The following is a 24,336-nucleotide window of genomic DNA, read 5'->3' as shown; positions in this document are numbered from 1 at the left end:
ATTTCTGCATCTGTCTCGCCCCAAACTGGTTTAACGCATGTGGTTTAATAGCGCATGTATACAAAACCTCACTGGGAGTCTAATCCTGCCTCTCAGCAAAGAGGTCAGATGAAGTTTCTCCCGGCCCGCCCAGAACAAATGGGTCAATCAACTTGAGAAAATATGCTTCCTCCTTACCAACTCGGCCAAGTGTTTATCATTGTAGCGAATTATTGATAAACATACAACATCTTTTATACAGCATAACATTAACAGTATACTGAATCGCTGTCTGGCATTTCTCGTGGTGCATGTGTAAGCTTAAAAAGTGCTGTAAATCTTTAAGTACCTTCAAGTGTACAGAGAAACATGTGGAAATAGTGACGTTTATCATGAAATCATTTTTTAATTTATAAATTTGCCTTTTATGGTAATTGATTTACCATTTAATTACATAACTACAGTATTTTGGTAATGTAAAAATAGACAGTTGCATAGGCTATTCAGAAAAAAACATAAACAGATAATTTTCAAAGAATCATTTCAGGGAAAAAAAACATTTTTAGCATCGTGAAACAACCACAGGTTTAAAATCAATACAATCCCTTCTGAAAGAGCATGTGCTTGGGTTTCTATGTACATTTTTTGGTAAAAAAAAAAAACAGAGAGCATTTTGTGCCTTTATGTGTTGTATTGCCAAAGCTTTGTGACACCCACACCGAGATGGGGGCTTAGTCCTGAGTTAAGCACCAATTTCACGTTTGTTTTGTTTTAAAAAAAAAAAAAAAAGAAGAAAGAAAAAACTTTTCGTGACATGCTACAGAGAAAAGCTTCGGTATTTTTCCCAAACCCTTTTTATAATTTGTTCAATATTGACCAAGCTAAAGCTTTCAGATATGTGAGTTCTTTCACAGTGCATTCATGGTTTGTCTTCACATTCACCCACTGAGGTTATAATTGTAACTAGTGGTCAACAAGAATTTGTTTAACTTTAAAAAAAAATACATGGGCTGTCATTTTCAATCACATTTACATACATGATTTATTAAAACATGATAGGTATAAATTTTGAGGCTACAGAAAGGAAGCAAGTGTGACCTTAACTTGTTACTGTGTGAAAGTGATGGATTGATTGTTGTACAGCTTTGGACATGAATGTAGTTTATGGTATATTAGTGCAGTAGCTGAGGGATTAGGGTAAATGTTCAGGCAGCGTGTAGATCACAGGCCTGGTCAGCTGGCCTAAAATCTATGATCAGTGGGTCAGACAAGCGCAAACAGTCTTCGAAAATGGGAAATTTCACAGGGCTTAGCCTGAGTGGACCAGCTGCTGCTATTTGTGCTCACAGTATCAGAGAGAGAGAAAGAGAGAGAGAGATCAACTCCTCATGTTCAGATGGTTGTCACATTAGCGGATTTACATGTGTGCGTGTGAGGCACGGCCGGGTTAAAACCGTCACATTAGCCTGAAATTAACTGCACCATAATAGGGGCGAGGAGACCCTCTCGCACATTTGAAAGCTTTTAGAGGTGTGGCCAGATCATTCACTATACTGTAAATCCCTGTTTGTTCACACTGTATATATATATACAGGATTTGTTGCAAAAGTGCTTTCACTGTTAAAGTTAAACATTTAGCTTAGAGGAGCGACTCATTGAAAGCATTTGGGCTCGATTGCCCCTCTGTAAATATTACTCCATTTCCAAAGGCACCACCCATGCTTGGTCTGTAGCACCAGATGGACCGAAACACGTGGACACAGATTGTTATATCATGATTGGAATATGCGCAAAGATATTCCAGTTGTGAGATCACAGGGCAGCACTCGCTACGTTTTCAATAACAAGTTAAAGGGATAGTTCACCCAAAAATACAAATCTGTCATCGTTTACTCACATTCGTGTTGTATTAAACCTGTGTGAGTTTATTCATGCTGCTGAACCACAAAAAAGATATTCTGAATAATTATGGTAATCACACAGTTGGAGGTACCCATTGACTTCAATAGTAGGAAAAACACATAATATGGAAGTCAATGGGTATGTGCTAACCATCATTTATCAAATCATCTTCTTTTGTGTTCAGCAGAATAAAGAAACTCATACAGGTGAGGATGAGTAAATGATGGCATACGGTAATTTCATTTTTGGGTGAACTATCCCTTTAAAGGCACTTGGGTTTCGTAAATTTTTTTAAAAATTTGAGTTGTTAGAAAGAAAAGGAAATATAAAAGCACTAAATAGCAAGACCATACACCTGAAGATAAAAATAAAAAAATGAAATGACACTGTGAACTCTTGAAGCGGGATAGCTACAACGCAGAGAAAAGCATAGATCACATTACCTAAATCCTGGAACAAACACTTTCTTCTGTTAGTTGCTCCCTTTAAGTATGGAAAAAAAACTGGGCCATTCACAAAGCTGGAAAATCAGATACAGGTGATCCAGTACTCCGAAAATAGTCTATAAAAAGTCCTCCAATTACTATAAAATCCCAAAGATTTGGCTTTATCTTTGGTCCAGACTTCCCTCTCCGATCTGGACAGAAGCCCTGAATATTGTTCATATGTGCTTTTTCATTCTATATACAACACTTAGTACACAAGTTTAGGGTATGATTGCAACACTCTTCTGTAACATCTGACATCTTTTCTCTTTGGCTTTTTCAACATACAAAGAAAAATAAATAAAAACAATCTCTTTTTGGTTTTCAATTGGTTGTTTGGCTCGGTGATTGAACAAAAAAGAAGTTGTTTTTATATAAATACTGCATTGTCTGAGCGTCCACGGTCGAAACAGATTATAAATAAAACAGTTTTCTCCTTCCGGGAGTAAGAAATGCATGTACTGCAAAGGCACGTTTAGAAGTCAACACTGTTCATGAGCATTTTACGACCAAACACTTTCCGGCCTCCAAAATCTCATGTGAAGGTTGAAATGAAGATGAGGTGTGAGTTGAATACTGTGATTGGTGTACAGTGATGTCTCTTTGGAAGATTTACTTAGTGGTCCCCCCCTCTAGCTGGGAGAGTAGCGATCGATGGTGCGGGACTCCTGGGGTTGAAGTGTCTGGTTCAGGACGTCTATCTTGCCGGCCAGGCCGAGGTGTTCAACCGCCAGCTTTGACAGTGGGTAGAAACTCTCCATGGCTTTGGCATCTGCAAGCAAGTGCTGCGAGGCTGTGAGTAGATCGCAGGTTTTCTCCTGCTTTAGACCCAAATGCTCGGCTGTGTACTTGCTCAAGGGATAAATTCCCTCGGAGAAGTCTATCTTCAGCTTGCCATCAGGGGTGAGTCCTCCGCCGGCCCCTCCGCTGCTGTGCATTTTCATGTGGCTGATAAGGTTGCGCTGCTGGGCGAACTTGCCTCCGCAAACTTGGCACTCGTAGGGCTTCTCTCCAGAGTGGATGCGCATGTGCTCTGTGAGGCGGTATTGCCGCGTAAAGCGCATACCGCAGGCATCACACGCAAAGGGTTTTAGGCCCAAGTGGCTGCGCATGTGGCGTGTCATGGTACCACGTTGGGTGAATTTCTTGCCACAGATGCTGCAAGGGTATGGGCGCGTCAGCCAGTGGGTCTTCTCGTGTTGCCGGAGTGTGGCTGGATCTTTGTAGGACTTGTCACAGGAAGAACAGCGATACGGGCGGATGATCTCGCCGAGTCCAATAGGATGGTGGTTTGGCACTGATTTGCTATCTGGGAAGGGGCTGTGGAGACCACTAGGGCTATTCAAGCTTGTAGGTCCATGGGCATTAGTGGGTTTGCCACTGTTATTGCTGTTGTCCATCTCACTTCCATTGTTAAGCTCTTCCTCATTATGAGTCTCCACGTGGGCATTGAGCTGCTCCGAGCTGGGAAAGCCTTTGTCACAGGGGATGCACACATATAGGTTATCTCCGAAACTCTCTGGCTCGTATGGCAAGTGATATCTTCCACCAGCACCAGTGGGAGAAGAACGGCCTTCGCTGCTTCCTGTCTCCTCACTACCTGTCCCATTCTCATCTTCGCCATCATCACAGTTCACAGTTCCTCTGTCGTAGCCCCTCTCGTTCATGTTCATCTTTTCATCGCCGTTCTTATGGTGGTTCATGTGCTGGTGCTGTCTGTCTTTATCCTGCTCACCCATTCCTCCACTGTCATCCTCCTCATCTTCCTCATCTTCATCCTCTGGATTAGAGGGTTCGTTTTTCACCCATCGATAGATGCTAGACCCATCTCTGCCATGTTCTCTTGAGTCCTCCATGGGCTCGGGACTGGGGTGGCAGGGGTAGGACTCCTGGCCATGAGACCGATGTAGGTGTGGAAGATGTGGTGCAAGGGGATGGTTGGACAGGGGGAAGGCATGTGGGGTTAAAGACCCAACGTGGTGAGCTGTCTCTACTTTTCTGGAGCCATCATTGGGGCTGTGCATTGGGCTAGTGCTTCGGTCCAGCTCTCCCTCAGGATCCTCATCTGGGTGCAGTGAGGATATCAAGTGTGGGTGACTGGAAGAAAGCTGAGACTGGGAACTGGGGCTTTTTTTGGACAGGTCAAGGCCATAGACGGATGAGCAGTTCCTGTCAGTGGGTGGTAAGCGCAGGCTGGACTGGGGTGACAGGGACGCCTTTGTTGGGGGGTAAGGTGGCGGCCCCTGTGTTGGAGCTGGGGCATAAAGCTCTCCTCCGTGGGGAGCCATTGGGAGGGGAGGCAGGTCCTCTAATGGTGTAGATCGAGGTGCACTCACAACCCCTCCAGAAAGACAGGATTGAATGACAGGAGTAGACACTCGAAAACGTCCTCCCATCCCACCAGAGCCTATCTTGTAAGGTAAGAAGCCAGGGTTAGGATGTAAGTGGTACTTCCCATTCCTCTTCAACTTCTTTTTGCATAGCGCTACCAGATCTAGAAGCTGCAGGTAACTTGCGGCAGCCAGCACTGCCCCTATATTTGGCTCAGTGGGGGAGGTGGGGTCACCTTCACTTAACCGTCCTGTGTAGATGTAGTCAAGAATGACCCTGAAGACACCTGGACTGACCATCTCATGGTCCAGATTTATGAGGTTGTCATGAACAACAAGAGACTTAAGGTAGAGGCTGCTGGCAGCCAAAATGTTCTTGTGAGCACGGAAGAGTGCATTCTGCACCACGATGATGACATCACACAAGAAGCCCTTGGTGCGTTGTGTGTTCAGTTGCAAAAGGAGGTGCCTAGCATGACTTGGGACTTCCATGGCATCCAGCATCGACTTTAGACCGCCACCTGAAGCAAAAGAGAAATTAATCAAAAGTGGGTCAGACAAACATAAATTAACTTTTTTTTTTAGAAATAAGCTTTTATTAAATATTGTAATATAATATTTCTAATCTTTATGCTGTTATTGGAGCACTACATGGTTTAGAAAGCCGTGCCATATCTACTCTTTATAGAATTGTTGTGTTCTGAAAATATATCTTAAACATTATTTATAAATAGGGCACAGCTGTATGTCAGAACGTCACAACCTGGAGATATAAAATAAGTATACAGATACGGTAGATATCTTTGCAGACTTTCAGGTAGAACAACTTGCAACTACTTCTAAACAATTCAGCTTTTCCTTTAATACAAGCAGCATCAGTTTGACTCCATAAAAGTGAGCTGTATAACTAAACCAGTAAGTGCTATGGTTTTGTCATTATCAAGATACAAACCCACATGTTTAAAACCTATAGTGTAGTGCAGTTAACAAAAAAGAAAGAAAAAAGACACAGGAAAAATGCCAGTATAAACATGTTTTTATATTGCTGTCTTCCCGATAAAGAATTCCAGAGGTGGTGTGTGGAGTTTTAAACAAAGTCAGAGTGAGCTTTTTGAATGTGTTATGAACAGAAGACATAAACGGGGTGGGAAAAAAAATGCAGCAAATTCACTATAGGACACTTTGTGTAGAAGTGTGACTTACGAATACATTTTTAAAAGATCATCCATCACAATATGCCCATATAATACACAAACACTACAGCAACAATGCAAAGCTTTAACTAGATAGCCCTTGTCTAGTAAACACAATACACATTATAAATTTACCAGAATATACAGTTTAAGTCATGCATGAAAATAGTCTGTATATGAGATATAATCTATTGTCAGGGTCCCTGTGGAATTAATTATTACTGATTGGAAACAAGACGTTAAATAAATACTAACATCAGATTATTGTTGTACAAAAATAAAGTTAAATGCAGTCATTTACAGTCATAAACTTGTATTAGTCCTTAATACAGCATCCTATTGCTACACGAACAATAACACTACAGCATCCTTTCGCCATACACATTTGTAAAAAAGAAAAACCTACACATGTAATTCATATTTGTTAATTTAATTAAAATTAAAATCCAAAGATATACGTGATGCATATAAAATCGCAGATCTGTATCCTGTTAAATATATGTTTGTTTTATTTAAAGAGGGAGCCGACGCGCGTGCACATAGACACAATACATAAAGATAAATATAAAGTTCGCTTATTTCTGTACATGTATTAACGAAACAATAATTTTGTATTAAAACGATATTTATTAAACAAATAAGTAACACTTTAATCAATACTGATGTTTAAAATATTTTTAATTAGTTTAATGCTTTTTTTTGTTGAAATAATACTGGCTGACATCTTTGGTCTGAGGTGCACCTGTACACCCCCTCTTTATTTCAGTCTGTAAATGCGTTTAAGGTTATTCAAGACGATTTTCCTCATTTACATGTCTTCCGTTTTATTCCCGAACGAGTTATTTATAGTTTCTCAGATATTATTATGCAATTTTTGATGATACAAAGAGGATACATTTTTACACAGCTGCACTGGCTAAAAGGCGGAAACAAAGAGAAGACGACACGCTATTAATTGCCGCATACAGACAGCATTACCTTAACACTGGAGTAACTCAACCAAACCCGCAACATTTCTTCTCAGTCCGTCTGTCTCGTCTGCGTCTTTAAAAAGACCTCTTAATAAAAAGCAATGCATTTGTGTAGCTCTTATCCCCTCCCCTGCTGCCCACGGACACGTCTCATCACCTACAGGTGTATTTTAAGGTGAAGATCCATTTTTGGCTGATTTCCTCTATGTGAGAGTTTGAGAAAGCAGCATTTGGGCTATATTAGCGCATGATTCATAACTGTCGCACTGTCCCCAACCTGCTTTAAAGAGGAACTTTTAGCAATTTAATTAATAGCCTATGTAAAAGGGGGAAGAAATATAAACGAAATAAAAAAAAGTTAAACTGTCTGCGATGGTTTAAAACTACACGTTTAAAAAAGAAGGAAAGAAAGTTGTCATCTTGTTTTTACATTTAAAAAGTTTTTTCTGTCATATGTTCAAAGCATCAGGTTTAAAGGGAAATGTTGACAGCAGTAAATCGTGTTTTAAAACGATTGTTTGAACTTTACGCGTAAACACTTACATCCTCCCGCGTGTCACCCGTCTTTAAAACGCGCTTATTTATCCTTGAATTTTAATTGGTCAGTGAATGGGTCTGACAAAATATTTTTTTAATAAATCATCAAAATATACGAATCTGACAGAAAATACCCCAAGAATCCACAGTCAACGCAGTTGGTTTAATAAGCACAGAGTTAATAAAAAAAATGCTAATAAAAATAAATAGATCAAAAGCATGTCAATGCTAAAAAATTGCGAAGATTTGTACGTGGTCGGCGTGCGACAGAGTCCTGGGTTATTTGCTATATTTGGTATGGTACAGGGACTGGATTAAAGACAGTGCATGGGTCATATTTTAGGTGGTTTGGTATTCATTAGCCCTGTGTTTTGTCTGTGTTGTCATTTTGCTCGTTTTGGGGTGAGGCAGGGGTCTGCTTGTGTTCTTAAGACGACTTCTCTCTCTCTCTCTCTCTCTCTCTCTCTCTCCCCCCGCCCTCGGTCTGTCATCTTTGTACCGCGAAATCGTCCTCCCTGTGAGATTTATCCCCTACACTGATGCTAATGTACCTTTAAGGAATAAACAATCAGTCAGTAAAGCATAACTTTTTTAAAATGTGAACTGAAATAGCCTATCAGGTGTTGTAGGTACGGACACGCCAGATATGTCAAGTTTGACTTTTAACATATAAAATAAATAAATAAATAAATAAATAGTGCTGTATTAAATATATAAATCAAATGCAGAATATAGTTGTGTTATTCTGTCAGAGACTTCTAAAGGTATAAACAATTAATTGATTTCAGTTAAAAGCTTAAAAAACTACAACGTTTTTGTGTTTATTTTAAGTATTTCCTAAGACATTGTAGTTTTGTGAATGAAAGCTACAAACTCTATTAGTCAGTTTGTCTTAGATCTTTGCTGATGATGAGACATTTAAGTGATTTAAACGGCTAAACACCTGCGTTTTTCAAATTTGTGTATATGTTAAATGTAAAAGTTTGGAAAGAGTACAGTGGTTCATGCGCAAAACTTTCCTCTATCACGGATGCTTGATATTTTCTGAAGCGCTTCTTCTTTGAACACAGAGCTCTGGATATTCATTCATAAATACCACTGCGAGGATTGCTCACTATACTCTGTATGTGGCCTCCATAGTCGAGGATAATACGGATTTTTTAAAATAATCCAAACCTGTTTTTATAGATTTATGATAGGTTTAGTACAGTTGCGTAAGAAAGCACAGAACCAAAAATTAGGCCTGTTGCAATACTCTGGTTTAGTGTTAAATCAAGGTGAAAAAGTTAATAAACAAAACCATGAGCTGTTAGGTCTATTATAAATGTCATGACATAACGACCCATCACAAGTCTGAGAGATAGTGTTTAGCGTTTAAACATTTTTTATGCTGCATAAGCTTCAGATAATTTTCTTAGTACATAAACCTATTTTAGTTTTTTGTAATAATAAATGACATTATTGGGAGCTCATCTGTAAGGCTGCCGTATACACATGGCCGGAAATATTGTTTAGACTTAACAAAGAATAGCGTTTAAAATACTATCCAGTGACATCAATAGGCTACTTAAAGCTGGATTTTAAATAGTTTAGTTGTAGATCAGACTAAAAATACATGCATCAGGGTGCCAATTTTATCTTGTATTAAATTTAAACACAATGAAACACAATGAATTTTCAATTAACGATGACTGTGAGTCCGATCAATGATGAAGAAATAACTTTGTAGTCTATTAAAGAAGAAATCAATATGCAGTTACAAAACCTTTTGGACTCATCCTGCAAATACAAACGTTACGTGTTTATAATGCTTTATAATAAAGTCTCATGTAAATCTAATACATAAGATAGCTTAACGTTTAGCAGTCGATAAGTGGAACCTCTGAAACTTTTGTAAAATGTATTTTCATGTTGAAAACAATCATGTCCTAGCGCGGAAGTTAATACAGTCTTTAAAACCGAAAGACAAACAACCAGCTCTTATTGTTAAAGTTTTACTTTGATCATTTATAGTGCTCTCAAATTTAAAGTCGCATCAAAGAGAATAAATAAAACCTCGTGCTCGTGTTAATATTATAACTTTACGCATTATTTGTTCATAAAGTTGAAATAAAGAGTTGAGATGTAAAGAGCATAAAACTTTACCTGGATGCCCGATCTCTTCTGCCATCCGATCTAAGTCTCTCTTAATGATCATCTCAACAGTCTTTTGGAGTCATTTCTGACGTTTCAACTTTGAACTGCCAGCCTCCCAAAAACCATGCCAGTTTTCCGAGCACGACTGCCAGCTCTTTTTTATTATTAATTGCAATGAATTTCTTGTTGCTCACCCTCCCTCTTTTCGTCTCCCTCCTCCCTCTTACTTGCTCTTCTATCTCTCTCTCTCTTTCTCTCTCACTCACCCACTCCTCCTATAAAAATATGTGCTTACTCCTGCATCAGTTTTCCTCGATTTTTTATGTTTGTAATTTCCTTGGCTATATTTGCGTCCATGCAATAACGCGACTGGAGATGATAATGGGGCTTCTGGGCTTCTTGAGTGTTTTAGCGCCCCGTGTGATGTCAGTCTATAATAAAACTAAAAGGTAAAATCGAGGGCAGGAACTTACAGTGACCCCAACTTGAACTTCACAACGCATCGAGAGTTCGTCTTAAAGAGACAGGCGTTTTATCGTATATCGCAACATCACTTACGTTAAAGAGTGTTATTATGAGTGTGAACTATGTGGCGCGTGACCTTGATCATACGTTTTGTATAAAGTTCATCAAAATTTCTTTTTTTAGAAAAGTGTCCTAAGTCGACTTGTGGATGCACAATCCTGCTTGTTTACACACAAAGTTTGTTGCTGTAACAAATTATATGGTTGCCATTATTCTAATTTGACACGATTAATTGCTAATTCATCAATATAAACAAGCCATTCATCTGTAATTGTTTTATGTAAAAATGTAAGGCTTAAATTGATAGGCTAATTCGTTTCAGTTATTTGTATGCCCTTTAATAGATGCGTTTGATGATACGGTCCATAAAATGTCTTTACTCACACACGTCTACACAAAGTAAACAGACATTTATTGGTTTTCTGGGTTTAGTCAGCACAGCAACACTTTCAGCATTTGCGCAGACTTCATCTGTCAACACCTTGACAAAGATTAATGTAGTGATATGATATCATAAGCATTGTTGGAAAGTAATAGCTTTCAGTAGTAGATTTAATTAATTCTTTACGTATTTATTCTAAAAGTACAAAGTCTAATATCTAAAGCCTATATCATATCATCTGGCCTATTGATGCATTTTCAGTATAGCGGTTAATTTTTGTTTAGGCCTATATAAAATTAATTCACTATAATTATTCTGGTTGCTAAAAATGTACATACATTTTAAAATATATGAGGATAAAAACTTTAAAACAGTTTGCTGTTTATTTTTTAAATGCGCAACATGGTGTATTCAAATAAATATCTGATTTAAAAAAAAAAACAGCTTTTCTTGCTGTCCACACACGCCTGCAGCACGAGCGCCAGTTAACATAATGTAGCAGATAAATATGCTGGCACGCGCTCAGTGAGCGCACCTGAACGCGCCGCAGGTAACTCACGCGTCTGAGCGCGATGCATGCATTAACAGAGTACTCACCTCGGATTCATGTCTGATGCTCCTGCCGCTATTGACTTTGCCCTTACGGGATTCCCCCATCCAAAGATCCCCAAAAGTGAAAAATTCCTCTGTAACGTCAACTTTTCCCGGAGTTACCAGCTTCTTCCGTGTTTTCCCTAGTCGTTACTCTTCTCCCGTTCTCTTTCTCTACCTCCCTCTCTCTCTCTGCGTGTGTGCGTGTTAGTGTGGATCAGACACTTCAAAATCTGGACGCAAAACCTGAGAGCGTCCGGCTGTCAGACCAACTGTACTGTACACTGCGCGTGCAGCGACACCTATTGGCTCAGGTTATAAGAGACAGAGCGCACGATACCAACACGATACAGCAGACTGCATTGATTATAATACTAGAAATAATGTAACAAATGACATACAGACCTGACAAAATATTCAGATATTTTTCGTTAGATGGAGGTCATTTCTTGTAAAACACTTAAAAGGCATTTAAATATTTAAATACGTCATATTTTTTTATTAATTTGCAAATGGTGTACTTGGCATACAATTAGAAATTATTAAACAAATCTGTTGGATTTATGTGAGAACTATAAATTGTATATTTTTTACATTTTTTTTATTTTATTTAAACGTTATTTGCTTGGTTAGTTTGTTGCACAATAATAATTTCACATACTGTATTTTACATTTATGCATATGGTAGTAGATGCATTTATCTAAAATGACCAACAGTCCTTTCAATTTTTTTCTTTGAAAAACTTTATATTTTACACTATACATGTGATCCCTGGCAATCAAACCCACAACCTTTGCTATCACAATGCTCTACCAACTGAGCTGGAACATAATTTTAATTAAGGAAATATAAAAATGTGGACTAATCCATTAAAAAAATTTTCTGGATTGAATTCCCCCCTTGAAAGAATATTACATATATTTTCGTTAGCTTAATAAATATTAAAATGATTTAAAAAAGCTGCCATAGGGCATCTTGGTGACCTATATGTTTTTTTCATTTAGCATTCAGTAGAGTGCTTTATATTTTTTGTTTTACCAGCACAGTACCCACATATCTGTACACTCTACAAATGCTGTTTTCAATATGGTTGCGTAAAATATAGACATACCCAACCGTTGGGTTTAAATTAACCTATGCTGGGCTGTTGTAACCCACAATTCTGGGATGTTTCAACTCATGGTCAAATATTTTCTAGGTTAATTTAAAACCAGCGTTTTTTCATATTTTACCCAACATTGGTTGAAACAACCCATCATTTTTAGAGTAATTGCTGTTTGCTTATAAGAAACATGACACCTGTCTGACTGACTAAAAGAGAAATTCCCATGGTGTCATGTTTTAACATTTAACATGGTTTGCTTTTGCTATCACTTCGTGGCGTCTGTTTGTTGTTGAGTGCCGCGATGAAAGTGGTGTTTAGCTGGGCATTCACCTGGCAGAAGCCTTTTCGTGTCAAAGCCTGCAGGCTGCACCCCATCACCCCCAGGCCCTGAATTACTCTAACAGCTGACTGACTGACTGACATCTGTTTCCCGATCTTTCTCCTGAAACTACTTTAGAGTTAGATGCTGCGTTTTAATTAGAATGGTCAAAGTCATAGCAGTCCAACTTTACTGAGTGGGAGGTATTGTCTTTCACTTCCAGTTTCTCCAGATGAACGCGTGATAACCTCAAAAACAGAGATATCAGAGCTAGACAAAGGATAGATCAGGCAGCAAACAGCACCTGGATGTTGTTCAGGTCACTTTTAAAGTTACGGTGTGGTATAAAATTCACAGCCCATATGTTGAGAAAAACAATGGGTGTTAGTTGCTCGAAATAGCTCAGTTGTTAAAAATAATTGCTTTATTTGACCTCTGCGATTCACTGACCTTGACTCATTTGACACCAAAGTCACATTTGGCTTGGTTATGTTTATTGTTTGTTTATTGCTATTAAGATTAACCAAAGCTTTATAAGCAGCCCCCTTTAGACATTCTGTTGAATAGAAGTAATGTTGCATGTCAGAAATCTACATTTTAAAAAACACTGTTAAGGTTAGTAAAATAAGTTGATGTGTACTTATAAAGTTACTTTGTAAAGTTACCATCACAATGAAGTCTTAACAGATAGTCTAATACTCTAATGATAGTTACTTGAGCTAGTGTATACATATAGAGGATCATGCTAGCAACGCAAAGGTCATCGGTTTGATGCCAGGGAACGCACATACTAAGAAAAAATTTATAGATTGAATGCATTGTAAGTCACTTTGGATGAACTCTAATAAGGGGTGGTTTCCTGGACAGGGATTAAACTAGTCCTAGACTAAAAAAATTGAAAAGATGTCCTATTTGAAAACAACTTGCACTGACATATCTTAAAATACATAAGTGCCCTTTGTTTTGCCTCAAAATGCAAACAAGTAATGTTTTTAGTAAGGCACGTTTGTTAAAACTAGTTATATTTCCTACTTAAACTAAGGTCTAGTCCTGGCTTAAGCTAATCCCTGTCCAGGAAACCGCCCCTAAAAAGTGCTGGGTTATTTTCAAACCAGCGTTGGGTCCAAAAGGGACGAGCTCAGCCTTTTGGTTAAATTAACCCAGAAAATGTTTATATTTGACCCAACAATGGGTTAAAAAACAACACAATCTGGGTTGAAACAACCCAGCACAGGTTAAATTACAACGCAATGGCTGGGCTCATCCCATTTTGACCCAATGCTGGGTTGAAACTAGCATTTTTGAAAGTAATAAAAGTTGAAATGTAAATCCAACATTCCTAATACTGAACAGAACGTCAAAGCGAACCTTCAACATAAAGTGATATCCTCTGGCCTTATTTACAAACAAGATTACATTTCTGTATAAACTATATTCTTATATTGTTGTCTCAGATTTAGCCCAGCTGTTTACACAAAGATAATTTGACGAATGATTCATGAAGACATTCATTCTCCTAGTCTTTTAAAGGTCACCTGATATGAGAAATTCACTTTAATATGTTGTTTGAATATGATTGTGTGTCGTTTGTGTGCGTACACAGCCACCCTAATGATAAGTCTGCCCACTTTTTTTTTAAATCCTCGTAAAACCTCAACAGTCTCATGGCACAAGCTGTTGGCATTTTCTGAGGGAAACTGATGTCACTTTGCCCACGCCCCGGCCACAATCATCCAAAGACCACAGTTAGGTCTGTAAATCTTCTTTACATAAATCATTACTGTACGTTACATTATGAACACTTAAGTAAGGTGGTTGTCTTATTAAAAACGATGTATGTTTTCAGTATAGATAACAGTAAATGGGAGGGAAGCAGCAGCTCATTTGCATTTAAAGAGACACACGCAGTGGCGGCCGGTAGTGATGTAGTACTTGAGTCGAGACCGGTCTCGAGACCGATTTCTGCTTTCTCAGACTCGTTTCGGACTTGTTCCTTCAAAGACTCGGTCTTGACTATAGGACCACAGTGGGAGGAGAAGGACTCGTAATTTCAGACCGAGTCCTCGAGACCAACGCATTTTTTTATGTTCATATAAAAAACACACAACACATAACAATAATATGCAATGTTGACGGGCATTATTTGAAAATTACATCCCATGGTGCAATGCAAAGATACTGCCATCAGAGCCATTTATTTATCTCTAGAAAAATACGCAGAAGATGATGCATGTGGTAGGGATTTTTTTAATGTAGTCCTTAAAAGTGTAGTCCTTATTAAGACGTTAAGACTGCTCCTCTAAACAATTCCCAATCTAGCTTAGTCTTTAGGCTTAACTATTGATGATTATCTGAGGTGAAATTAAATCATGAATATGAAAACTGACATGTTTTTATGGTCTTCGTCTCGACTCGGTCTCGACTCCTAAAGGACTCGGTCTCGACTCAGACTTGCTTCCTCAAAGACTCTGTCTTGACTCAAGACTCGACTCTATTTGAAAACCAACGGACTCGGTCTCGACCCTTCAAAGACTCTGTCTTGACTCGGACTCGGCATAGGTGGTCTCGTCCCCATGACTAGCGGCCGGTGCACAATGCACCCTCGATTATGATAAAAGAGACGGTTATGATAAAAGGGGTTATGATAAAAGAGACGCTCACGTTGCCAGATACTCATTTAATCTCATGTGTAATCAGACTTTAGTGTTAAGTGAGTGTCTTACGAGTATTTTGTGAACGTGAGCGCCTCTTTATCATAAACCGTTTCGACGCACGTGCACTAGGCACTTATTTTAATATGGCGCATGGTGCACGGGGGTGCACGTGATGCTCCTGACACATGTTTTGACATGACGAGGCATACACGACACTCCGAACACATATTTTAAATTTGCACCCCTTTGAAGTGAAGTCATCGGCCGCTACTGGATAAACACAAAAACAGCACACACAAAAATGGGCCTTTTCAACATGATGTAATAACTGATCCATAGGGTATTTGCACCTGAAACTGCAGGCACATTCTGGGGCCACCTGAGAATATTATTACATCTTATATGACATATTAAAGGACAAGTTCGGTATTTTACACATAAAGCCCTGTTTTCAGCTTGTTTATGATGAAATAGAACGGTTTTGACTGAAATTTGGACATATGATGCTGGCCCGAGAATTTTCGGTTGCTGTTGTATGTATCACCCCACCACCTCTACAATGGCTGCATAGGTGCACTGGAACAATCCTTCCTAAAATGCATTAAACTTTAGTGAAACTCACCGAGTGGTCAGGGGTGCTCACTGATATGCTCACACAAAAATCGCTGCAAAAGATGCTTTCCAACAGGTGTTTTAGCATTCGTTGTAAACTTTTGAACCTATTTTTCCAAACGCCTCACACCCGTATATTCTTCCGTTGAGAGCTTGAATAATAGACACTACAGCCTGGTTGGTGGCGATAATCCGCCTTTGCCAATTGCAAGAATACAAATAATGTTCCCGGCGCGGAGTAATACCGTACCTCACAGTATATATAATACAAGTCAATGGAGTTGGACAAAAACTACGATAAAAACTGTTGGAAAGAATCTTTTGCAGCGATTTTTGTGTGAGCATATCAGTCCGTGAGTTTCACGTCGTTGTTAACGAAAGTTTAATGCATTTTAGGAAGGATTGTTTCTGTGCACCTATGCAGCCAAGGTGGGAGGCGAAACACAAACACCCGAAAACTCTCGGGCCAGCATCACATGTCCAAACTTCAGTCAAAACCGTTCTATTTCACCACAAACAATCTGAAAACAGGGCTTCAAGTGTAAAATACCAAACTTGTCCTTTAAATGAAATTTAAAAAATGGGTGCATTTTACAACCTACCAAAAAACTGCCATTTCCAATGCTTGTAAAGAGTGAATTAGTAAAAACATGATATACTGTAGAAGCAGCGCACGTATAGTACACACTGTAAAAAAAGATCTGTTCATTCAACTTAAAAAGTAAGCTACCTGGTTGAATTGTGTAAAAATTATTGTCAACTTATATTTTTAACTTGAATTAACTCAAAATTTTAATGCAACCAGGTAACTTAATTGTCTTAAGTTGAACTGTCAACTTAAAAAAATCACTGGTGATTAAAATAAGTGATTGATAGCTGTGATAAAATGTTAACCAGAAAGTACAGAACAACTTCCTCAATGCCTGTTGTTGGAACACATGAGCGGGAGAGCAGGAAAACTCAGTTGACTCACTGGCACCTAACAATCAAACATCACCTCCTAAATAACACACATAACCTTGTTTATTTGCGTTTGCAAGGGTCTGTGTTAAAAATATGAGTAACAACAAGAGATGTGTGTGTGTGTGTGTGTGTGTGTGTATGCGAGCGTGTGACAAGAATATGTGTGAAGATTGCAAATTTTGTTTTAACAAGTGGGATGTTTATGTGCTGCATGTTAAACTTTATTGACCGTGTGCATGAGCGATATTGCTGTGAGAGTGTATTGCAGCACTTCTGTCTCAGTTGGTACAGAGAGTATGTACTGTATGCCTCACTTGGGACCAATGCTTTTATGTTCTGGTTGTGTTGAGAATGACTCATAGCAATCCACTTAACTCTATATTACACTGTTATAATCAGAATAATGCACCATAGGAACTATTATTTGGCGGTTTGCTGACTTGTGCCCTTGGCAAGATACCCAACCAGAACGCTCTCTCTATGGTAGTGTGATGAGCACTCTTTGTATCTTTGTGGGTACGGCCACTCAATTCACCACATGCAAGATCACCGGCCCCCAATGCCAGACACACCCCTGAGAACCAACATCTCACCCAAAATTGAGTGGTAAGGCTCAACATTTGCACACACCCTCTCCTAAGTCACTTTAATGAGACGCTGCAAGACAGCTTTAGTGGATAGGCACGCTAAGAGAGGTAATTTGCATCCTCTGCCTTTTGTGAAAGTCCTGGAGTCGCACTCCACTGGCACTGTTGCCGTTTTCCGGAGATGAAAGCTAAATGAGAAGCTGTCATGATTGATCGCGAGTGTGGGTTTCGAACTGGGCATGTTGTGATATAAAGGTTGCGTTGGAGGGAAAGGCATGCACACCATTTGCAAACCAACCACTCTTTATGGTGCCTGTAGGGGCTGATGGTGTGACTTCCTCAAATACCTTTACCGACCATGTTTCTATTGTTACCAGATGTCACCCTAACTGTGAAACACACTTTAGTACAATATTACACGATTGAAGGTCTTGACATCTTATAGCCCCGTTCTGTGCATTTACATGTATGCAGATGCTACAATTACAAGGTATATTTTTATCAGTATGTTTGTTCTCTGGGTTTGAACCCATGACCTTTGCGCTGCTAGTGCAATATTTACCACTGAGCTATACAGAAGTTTATGTGGGTACAAACATGAGATATTTGAAAACCATACATATCTATACATGTTCTCTAACAAAAATAAGGTCTCTTTGTCACACACTTTTTATATTTAGTGCATCATAAACACTAAATATGTTTTTGACAAATGTAATTGAACAGGAGAGACACATTCAAAACTGTATGTTTTACCAAATCATTTTTAAAGGGACATCCCACTTTTTTTGTAAATATGCACATTTTTCAGCTCCCCTAGTGTTAAACATTTGATTTTACCGTATTTTAATCCATTCAGCTGATCTCCGGGTCTGGTGGTAACACTTTTAGCATAGCTTAGCATAATTCATTGAATTCTTGATTCTCTGAGTAGAAAATTACTAATGTATTGAGTATTTGACAAAATAACAGAGTTTAAAACGTGCATGTTTAGGCTGACCTTTGTTGTCATGGAAACAATGCTACAGTTTTTATCAGACTAAAGGCACATTCACCTTAAAAGCGACTTTGTTGCTGTGTGTCGCTCGTCTCTTTTAAAAGAGGCATTTCTATATCTGGTTGTCATAAACAAATGAGTAACTTCCACTCCAGTAACTGAGGATACACAGATGACGTGAACGCCACTCCTTTGTTCTCATTGGTAGTCACTCCCGAAAGTCGTGCATAATTTGCATAAAGTTAAACATTTCTCAACTTTGTCGCGCGACTGGACACGCCCATCCAGCCGGAGCTTTCATTGAAATCAATGAGATCGCGTCGCTCTGCTACTGCTAGTCGCTTATAATGTGAATGTACCTTAAAGGTACTTTATGCAAATTATGAGCGACTACCAATGAGAACGTAGCAGGGGAGTTCACGTCATAAGTCTCTTGTCCGTTACTGGAGTGGACGTTACTCATTTCTATATAGCCCTTTTCACACAGAAATTCCGTAAAATACACGTACAATGCATCCTGGATTTTTCCGGACTAGTTAGAGTTTTTGTTCGTTCACACTGCCAAGATTACACGGCATCTGATGGTCCCGGAAAGACACGTGACATGTTGAAAGTCCCGCCCTTTCTTCTACGCAGCGTCTGAAGTTTGCATATTATATATTATTTCTCTCTCCAAAAACAACTCGCGTGCATTTTTGTTTATAATAAGACTACAAAGGAGCGCGTGAATGCACAGTTCTATGCTGGTGAATGATCTCAGCTTCAGAGTGGATATTTGACGAGCTCCCTGATTTCTGCTTTCATACAGTTTTCAGACATTTCTCATCGTGATTGTTTATATGCATTTAAAACCCGCATTTTGAGGAGCTGAACAATATATCTCGTTGGAATGACATGCGGGTATTTTCGTTTATTGTAGCTCAAATGAGCACGTGACGCGATATTCTTTTATGCTGTTGAAAGATCTCCATTTCAACGCAGTAAGTAACGAGCTAACTTACCTGATATCTGCTTCAGTCCAGTTTGCTGACATTTCTCGTAGTGAATGTTGTAAATCCCTCATTTTAAAGAGTTGAACCAACTTCATGTTGCCATGACACGCGCGTCCTCACTACAGCACGTGCGTCATTGTTTATGCGTCTCATTTATCATTTCCTGATAACTGCTTCAATCAAGTTTGCAACATTTCTCGTGGTGAATGTTTATGCATGTTATCTGTTGTTGTAAGGAGCTGAACCATAACTTGTGTTGTGATGATGACGCGCGCGTCCTCACTTCGACACGCCCTTTACGGCATTCTTGTTCACACAGAGGGTTACCCGCGTATCTTACTAGGTCCTCTTTCCGGCAACGATCCAAGAAGATTAACGGAACGAGTTTTTGTTCACACAGACGCTTGTCTGGCAATTTTACGGGTATTTTCTGGGACCAGAGGTCTGTGTGAATGGGGTTTATGACAACCAGATATAGAAACACCTCTTTTAAAAGAGATGAGAGACACACAGCGACAAAGTCGCTTATAATGTTAATGTACCTTAAAGGGAAACCAGGCATGTCTGCGTAATAATTCTCTACGAGCTACCCCTAGTGTCTGAAAGTAAATGCTTTCAAACACACTGTCGTAAAAACGAACTGTTGTCCCTCCCCCCTCGGAACCAAGTTTAGCAGCTTATTTCCAATCCAGTTATGTTTTCCTTCCGTCAAGGGTTTTTGATGCTTCTTCCCCGGCTCTGCCATTTGCAACAATCCCTAGCCGTGTTTAGCTCGCCTGCCTCTGTGTTGTTTGCCGTAAAGTGATCCTGCTTCTCGCGATATCTGAGACTTTGCGAGACTGAAGGACACCGGGTCGGATACAGCGAACTTGCAAGTGGGGTATTCTTCCTACAGTCGGTAGGGGCGGGCGAGAGAGTCTTCATTCGTCCAGTAATGAGTCACTTAACCAAATACCTACTTACGAAGATGATTTATTAACATAAAAATGCTGCCTTGTGTCCCTTTAAAGCTGCATTCAGACTAGCAGCGACTAGAAGTAGCAAACTGATGCGATCTCATTAATTTCAATGAAAGCTTGGCGACAGTGACCGTTGGCGACTGGATGGGGTGTGTCCAAATGTTAAACTTTATGCAAATTATGAGCTACTTTCGGGAGCGACTACCAATGAGAACGAAGCTAGGGAGTTCACATCATCTGACTCTCGTCAGTTACTGGAGTTGACGGTACTCATTTGTTTATTACAACCAGATTTATACACGCGTCACACGCCTCATGGAAAGAGACCAGCGACACACAGCGACAAAGTCGCTTACAATTAGGGATGCACGATATGTCGGCCGACAACTGCTTATTTTTAATATTATCGGTTATCGGTCTGATAGCAAAATTAGGCCGATAAATGAAAGCCGATAAATGATGGATTATTTTGGTTTGTTGAACCACTTCACTAGCTCATTGCTGGCCATATGGAGTTTTGATTGGTGCTTTTTGTGACATAGCACGAAGATGACACATGTTGCGGTCTTAAGAAGAGTATGCTAGTCTAGTGCAAAGACAAGATGTCCGCGGTCTGGGAGTTTTTCATTGTGAAAATAATATGAATATTTATCGGCCTATCTATATCGGTTATCGGCCCCCAAATATAAAGAGTTATCGGTTATCGGTATCTGCCAAAATTTCCATATCGCTGCATCCCTACTTACAATGTGAATCTACCTTAACCCTGCATCCAAAATCATGTACTCTGAGAGTAGGTCCTCAATTAGATGAATCACCTACTCATCGACCTTTAAAATAGCAGGTACTATAAAGTATGAATATGGATAGTATGAATGTATTTGGGCATACTACATCTGCCATGTTGATACATCACATGACATACGTCATCATAACAGCAATTTAACCAAAATTGACAGCTGTTTAATATATGTATTTGCATTTGAATAGTCCGAATAGTCCGAAAGCGGGTTAACGCTTTCAGACTATTTGAATAAAATGGGGGCTATCGGGATAGTAAAGTATCCATCAAATGAAGTAGTAGGTCATCCAGGTACTTTTCACCTGTTTTTCGAATACTATGACTTTGAACTTCTGCTTTTCGCGTACTTTATAGAATGGAAGTAGGCTGTTTCGGATGCAGCCAAAGATGAAAATAACATGAATATTTTCAGAAATGGCAATGGCAAAGATTGGAATCAGGCCAGATGTGAGGGTTTTCCAGATGACCTTCCCTCACAGCTGCTATGCCCTTGAGTCAGTGCCCTGGCTGTCATACCAAGGTCATTTCCCCTTTTGCCATCCTGCCCTGGGGTTGCATTTTTTGGCACCTGGTGTTGGTCGCTGAGTGTCTTGGTTTGAGCAAACCATTCATCCTGGCATCTGGGCAGCACATGGTTGTCCGCTTAGTGGACTCTGCTCTCTAAAGTGCTCTCATTAGTCCCAGAGAGCCTTGCCACTACACACACACACACAGACACACAGGGGAAGAGCGGCCTTTTGTTTTCTGTGTCCTACGCACACCCTACACCGAATCACCTCCTTTTCTCTCCTCTCGTCCAACTAAATCTCTTTTCCGGCTTGATTCTCGCTGAAAACCATATGGTGTGTGACATCATGGGGGCAGGAAGCCGAGCTAAAGGGAAGGATAGAGCAGAGGAGAGAGATCGTCGGACTGCCAGGTCTCCGCACGGTGATGTAAGCAGACAGGCATGCTGGGAGGCCCATTGAGGTTGGGGGGAGCAGGTTGGAAGTGCTTTGGGTTTTTTTAGATTTCACTCCCACCTGGATAATCAGGGAAGAGCGAGGTGGGGGCCCGTGGACTGTGTGTGAACTTTTTTCTTTGGGGACCTGTTCCTCTGTTGTAATATTGAATGTCTGCCCTCATTTACCAGTCTCATAGATTCACATTTTTACATTGTCCAATCTGATACTTGCGAAATGCGCTCCAAGGTATAATCAGGCTTGCACAACATCTCGGGCACCAATCATGAATAATCAGGAAGGCATTAGGTATAAATTCATTCCTAATGTGCTCCAATTTCTGCACTCGGAAATGTGTTGTTTCAACCCATGGTTGGGTCAAATATGGACTTTTTCGAGGTTCATTTAAGCAACCATGGGTTAAAACAACCCAGTACATTTTAAGGATAATAGTAAGGTCAGCAAAAATACAAAAAAATATAGCAAGTTTTGCAATTACCAAAATAAATTACACTGCCAGAAAGAAATGGTCAAAAATGTCTCTAGCTGTCACCAAGGCAGTACCCTTTCAAAAAGTACTAAAGAGTTCATATTAGTACCTCAGATGGTACCAAATGTATACATATCTGTACCTAAATGGTACACTCTGAAAACGCGTTAAAACAACACATTCTGTGTTAGTTTAAAGGGACACTCCACTTTTTTGAAAATATGCTCATTTTCCAGCTCCCCTAGAGTTAAACATTTGATTTTTAATGTTTTAGAATCCATTCAGCTGATCTCCGGGTCTGGCGGTACCACTTTTAGCATAGCTTAGCATAATCCATTGAATCTGATTAGACCATTAGCATCCTGCAAAAAATAACCAAAGAGTTTCAATATATTTTCTATTTAAAACTTGACTCTTCTGCGGTTACATCCTGTACTAGGAACAACGTAAAATCAAAAGTTGCAATTTTCTAGGCAGATATGGCTAGGAACTATACTCTCATTCTGGCGTAATAATCAAGGACTTTGCTGCCGTGGCATGGCTGTAGGGGGCGCAGTGATGTTGCGCAGCGGCTGAAATTGGTCCCCTGCTATTGAAAGATGCTAAGGGGACTGTTTTCGGTCGCTGCGTGGTGTCATTGGGCCTGCTGCAGCCATGATACAGCAGCAAATTACTTGATTATTACGCCGGAATGATTAAATATGGTGTTAAATGTGTTGTCCTTAAATAGACACATCTCCGTGTTGTTATTGGAAAACACATTTTATGTTGTTTTTTTACACATCTTGTGTTGTCCCTTTTATTTTTTTGAACACAAAATCACAAAATTCATTTTTTTGATCCTTTACCTACACATTACATTTTTTTACACTCTAGGCAAAGTTATGTGTATGATAGAACGTTTTTTTAACAGTCGTGGCCTAATGGTTAGAGAATCGTGTTTGTAACATGTGAGTTGCCAATTTGAGTCTCATTGCCAGCAAGTTGCGACCAAGGTGCGTGATCAAGGTACCTGTCCCCCAATGCTCCCTGTGCAATGTAGTGATAGCTGCCCACTGCTCCGGGTGTGTTCAGTACTCACTGGATGGGTTAAAGGCAGAGGTCAAATTATGGGTTGCCATATATTGGTCATCACTTTCACTTAACAGTTCAGAAGTTGTGAGTTAAATCCCAGGGAACACACATACAGATAAAATAGCTTGTAATGTGCTGTAAGTGTGCGTTCACACCGCCACCGGCGAGAGCATCAAAGTGGCCGGAATTCATTCATTTTCAATGGCGTGGTGTGTCATGTAAGGTGTGAGCGTCGAGGAGAGTTGAAATCAGCTCAACTTTATAGTAATGAGCTATGACGCGGTTTGGCGGCAACCAATCGGAAGACGGAAACCTCCGCTTGAGAGGATTCCAGAGAATGCATTCGAGCGTCCATTACACTTTTTCTATAGCGTTGTTGGCAGAGCTTTTATTGATGCTCTCGCCGGTGGCGGTGTGAATGCAGAGTAAGTCACTTTGTATGAAAGCATCTGCCAAATACATAAATGTAACAGCTCTGAAATAGTTCTATTCTGGTGTTTTGATGACTGCTGTTCTGTTTCTCTCTGGTCCAATTTAAATAAAAAGTCACGAACATTTTAGTGGTCATAGGTAAAATTATTTGCCTATGAAACTAATTTTAAGTATTTAAGCACAGGCCTTTCGACCGAGAACGTTTTTGAGATCACTAGAAACAGCGTTCGGGTTCGTCCAAACATATTGTATTTATTTCATGCTGTATAGCGGCTTTGATTTGTGTGGTACTGTAATGCACTGAGACCTTGGGCAGGAGTTCAGTCTTGATATCTGGTATATGCATTAACCGCGACCGAAACGCACTGCGGCCAACT

General features: G+C 39.7%; 1 protein-coding gene across 3 annotated transcripts; it reads right to left on the bottom strand.

The window, feature by feature from the left end:
* Positions 1–761: 761 nt before the first annotated feature.
* Positions 762–11,276, bottom strand: hic1 (hypermethylated in cancer 1). 3 transcript variants are annotated; one of them, XM_055196627.2, is made up of 2 exons: positions 11,038–11,276; positions 762–5,217 (listed from the first exon to the last, which is right to left on the bottom strand). In XM_055196627.2, the coding sequence occupies exon 2, from the start codon at positions 5,198–5,200 to the stop codon at positions 2,999–3,001; it is 2,202 nt and encodes a 733-aa protein (XP_055052602.1). In that variant the 5' UTR covers positions 5,201–5,217; positions 11,038–11,276; the 3' UTR covers positions 762–2,998. The 3 variants fall into 3 exon arrangements, with proteins under 3 accessions (XP_055052602.1, XP_055052601.1, XP_055052603.1); XM_055196626.2 differs by lacking the exon at positions 11,038–11,276 and adding an exon at positions 9,543–9,944; XM_055196628.2 differs by lacking the exon at positions 11,038–11,276 and adding an exon at positions 6,868–6,952.
* Between the last annotated feature and the right edge of the window lie 13,060 nt (positions 11,277–24,336).

This window comes from Misgurnus anguillicaudatus, chromosome 24, assembly GCF_027580225.2.
Source record: "Misgurnus anguillicaudatus chromosome 24, ASM2758022v2, whole genome shotgun sequence".
Classification (NCBI taxonomy): Eukaryota; Metazoa; Chordata; class Actinopteri; order Cypriniformes; family Cobitidae; genus Misgurnus; species Misgurnus anguillicaudatus.
The sequence above is the reverse complement of the archived record's forward strand: the minus strand, read 5'-3'. Positions and strand labels throughout refer to the sequence as shown.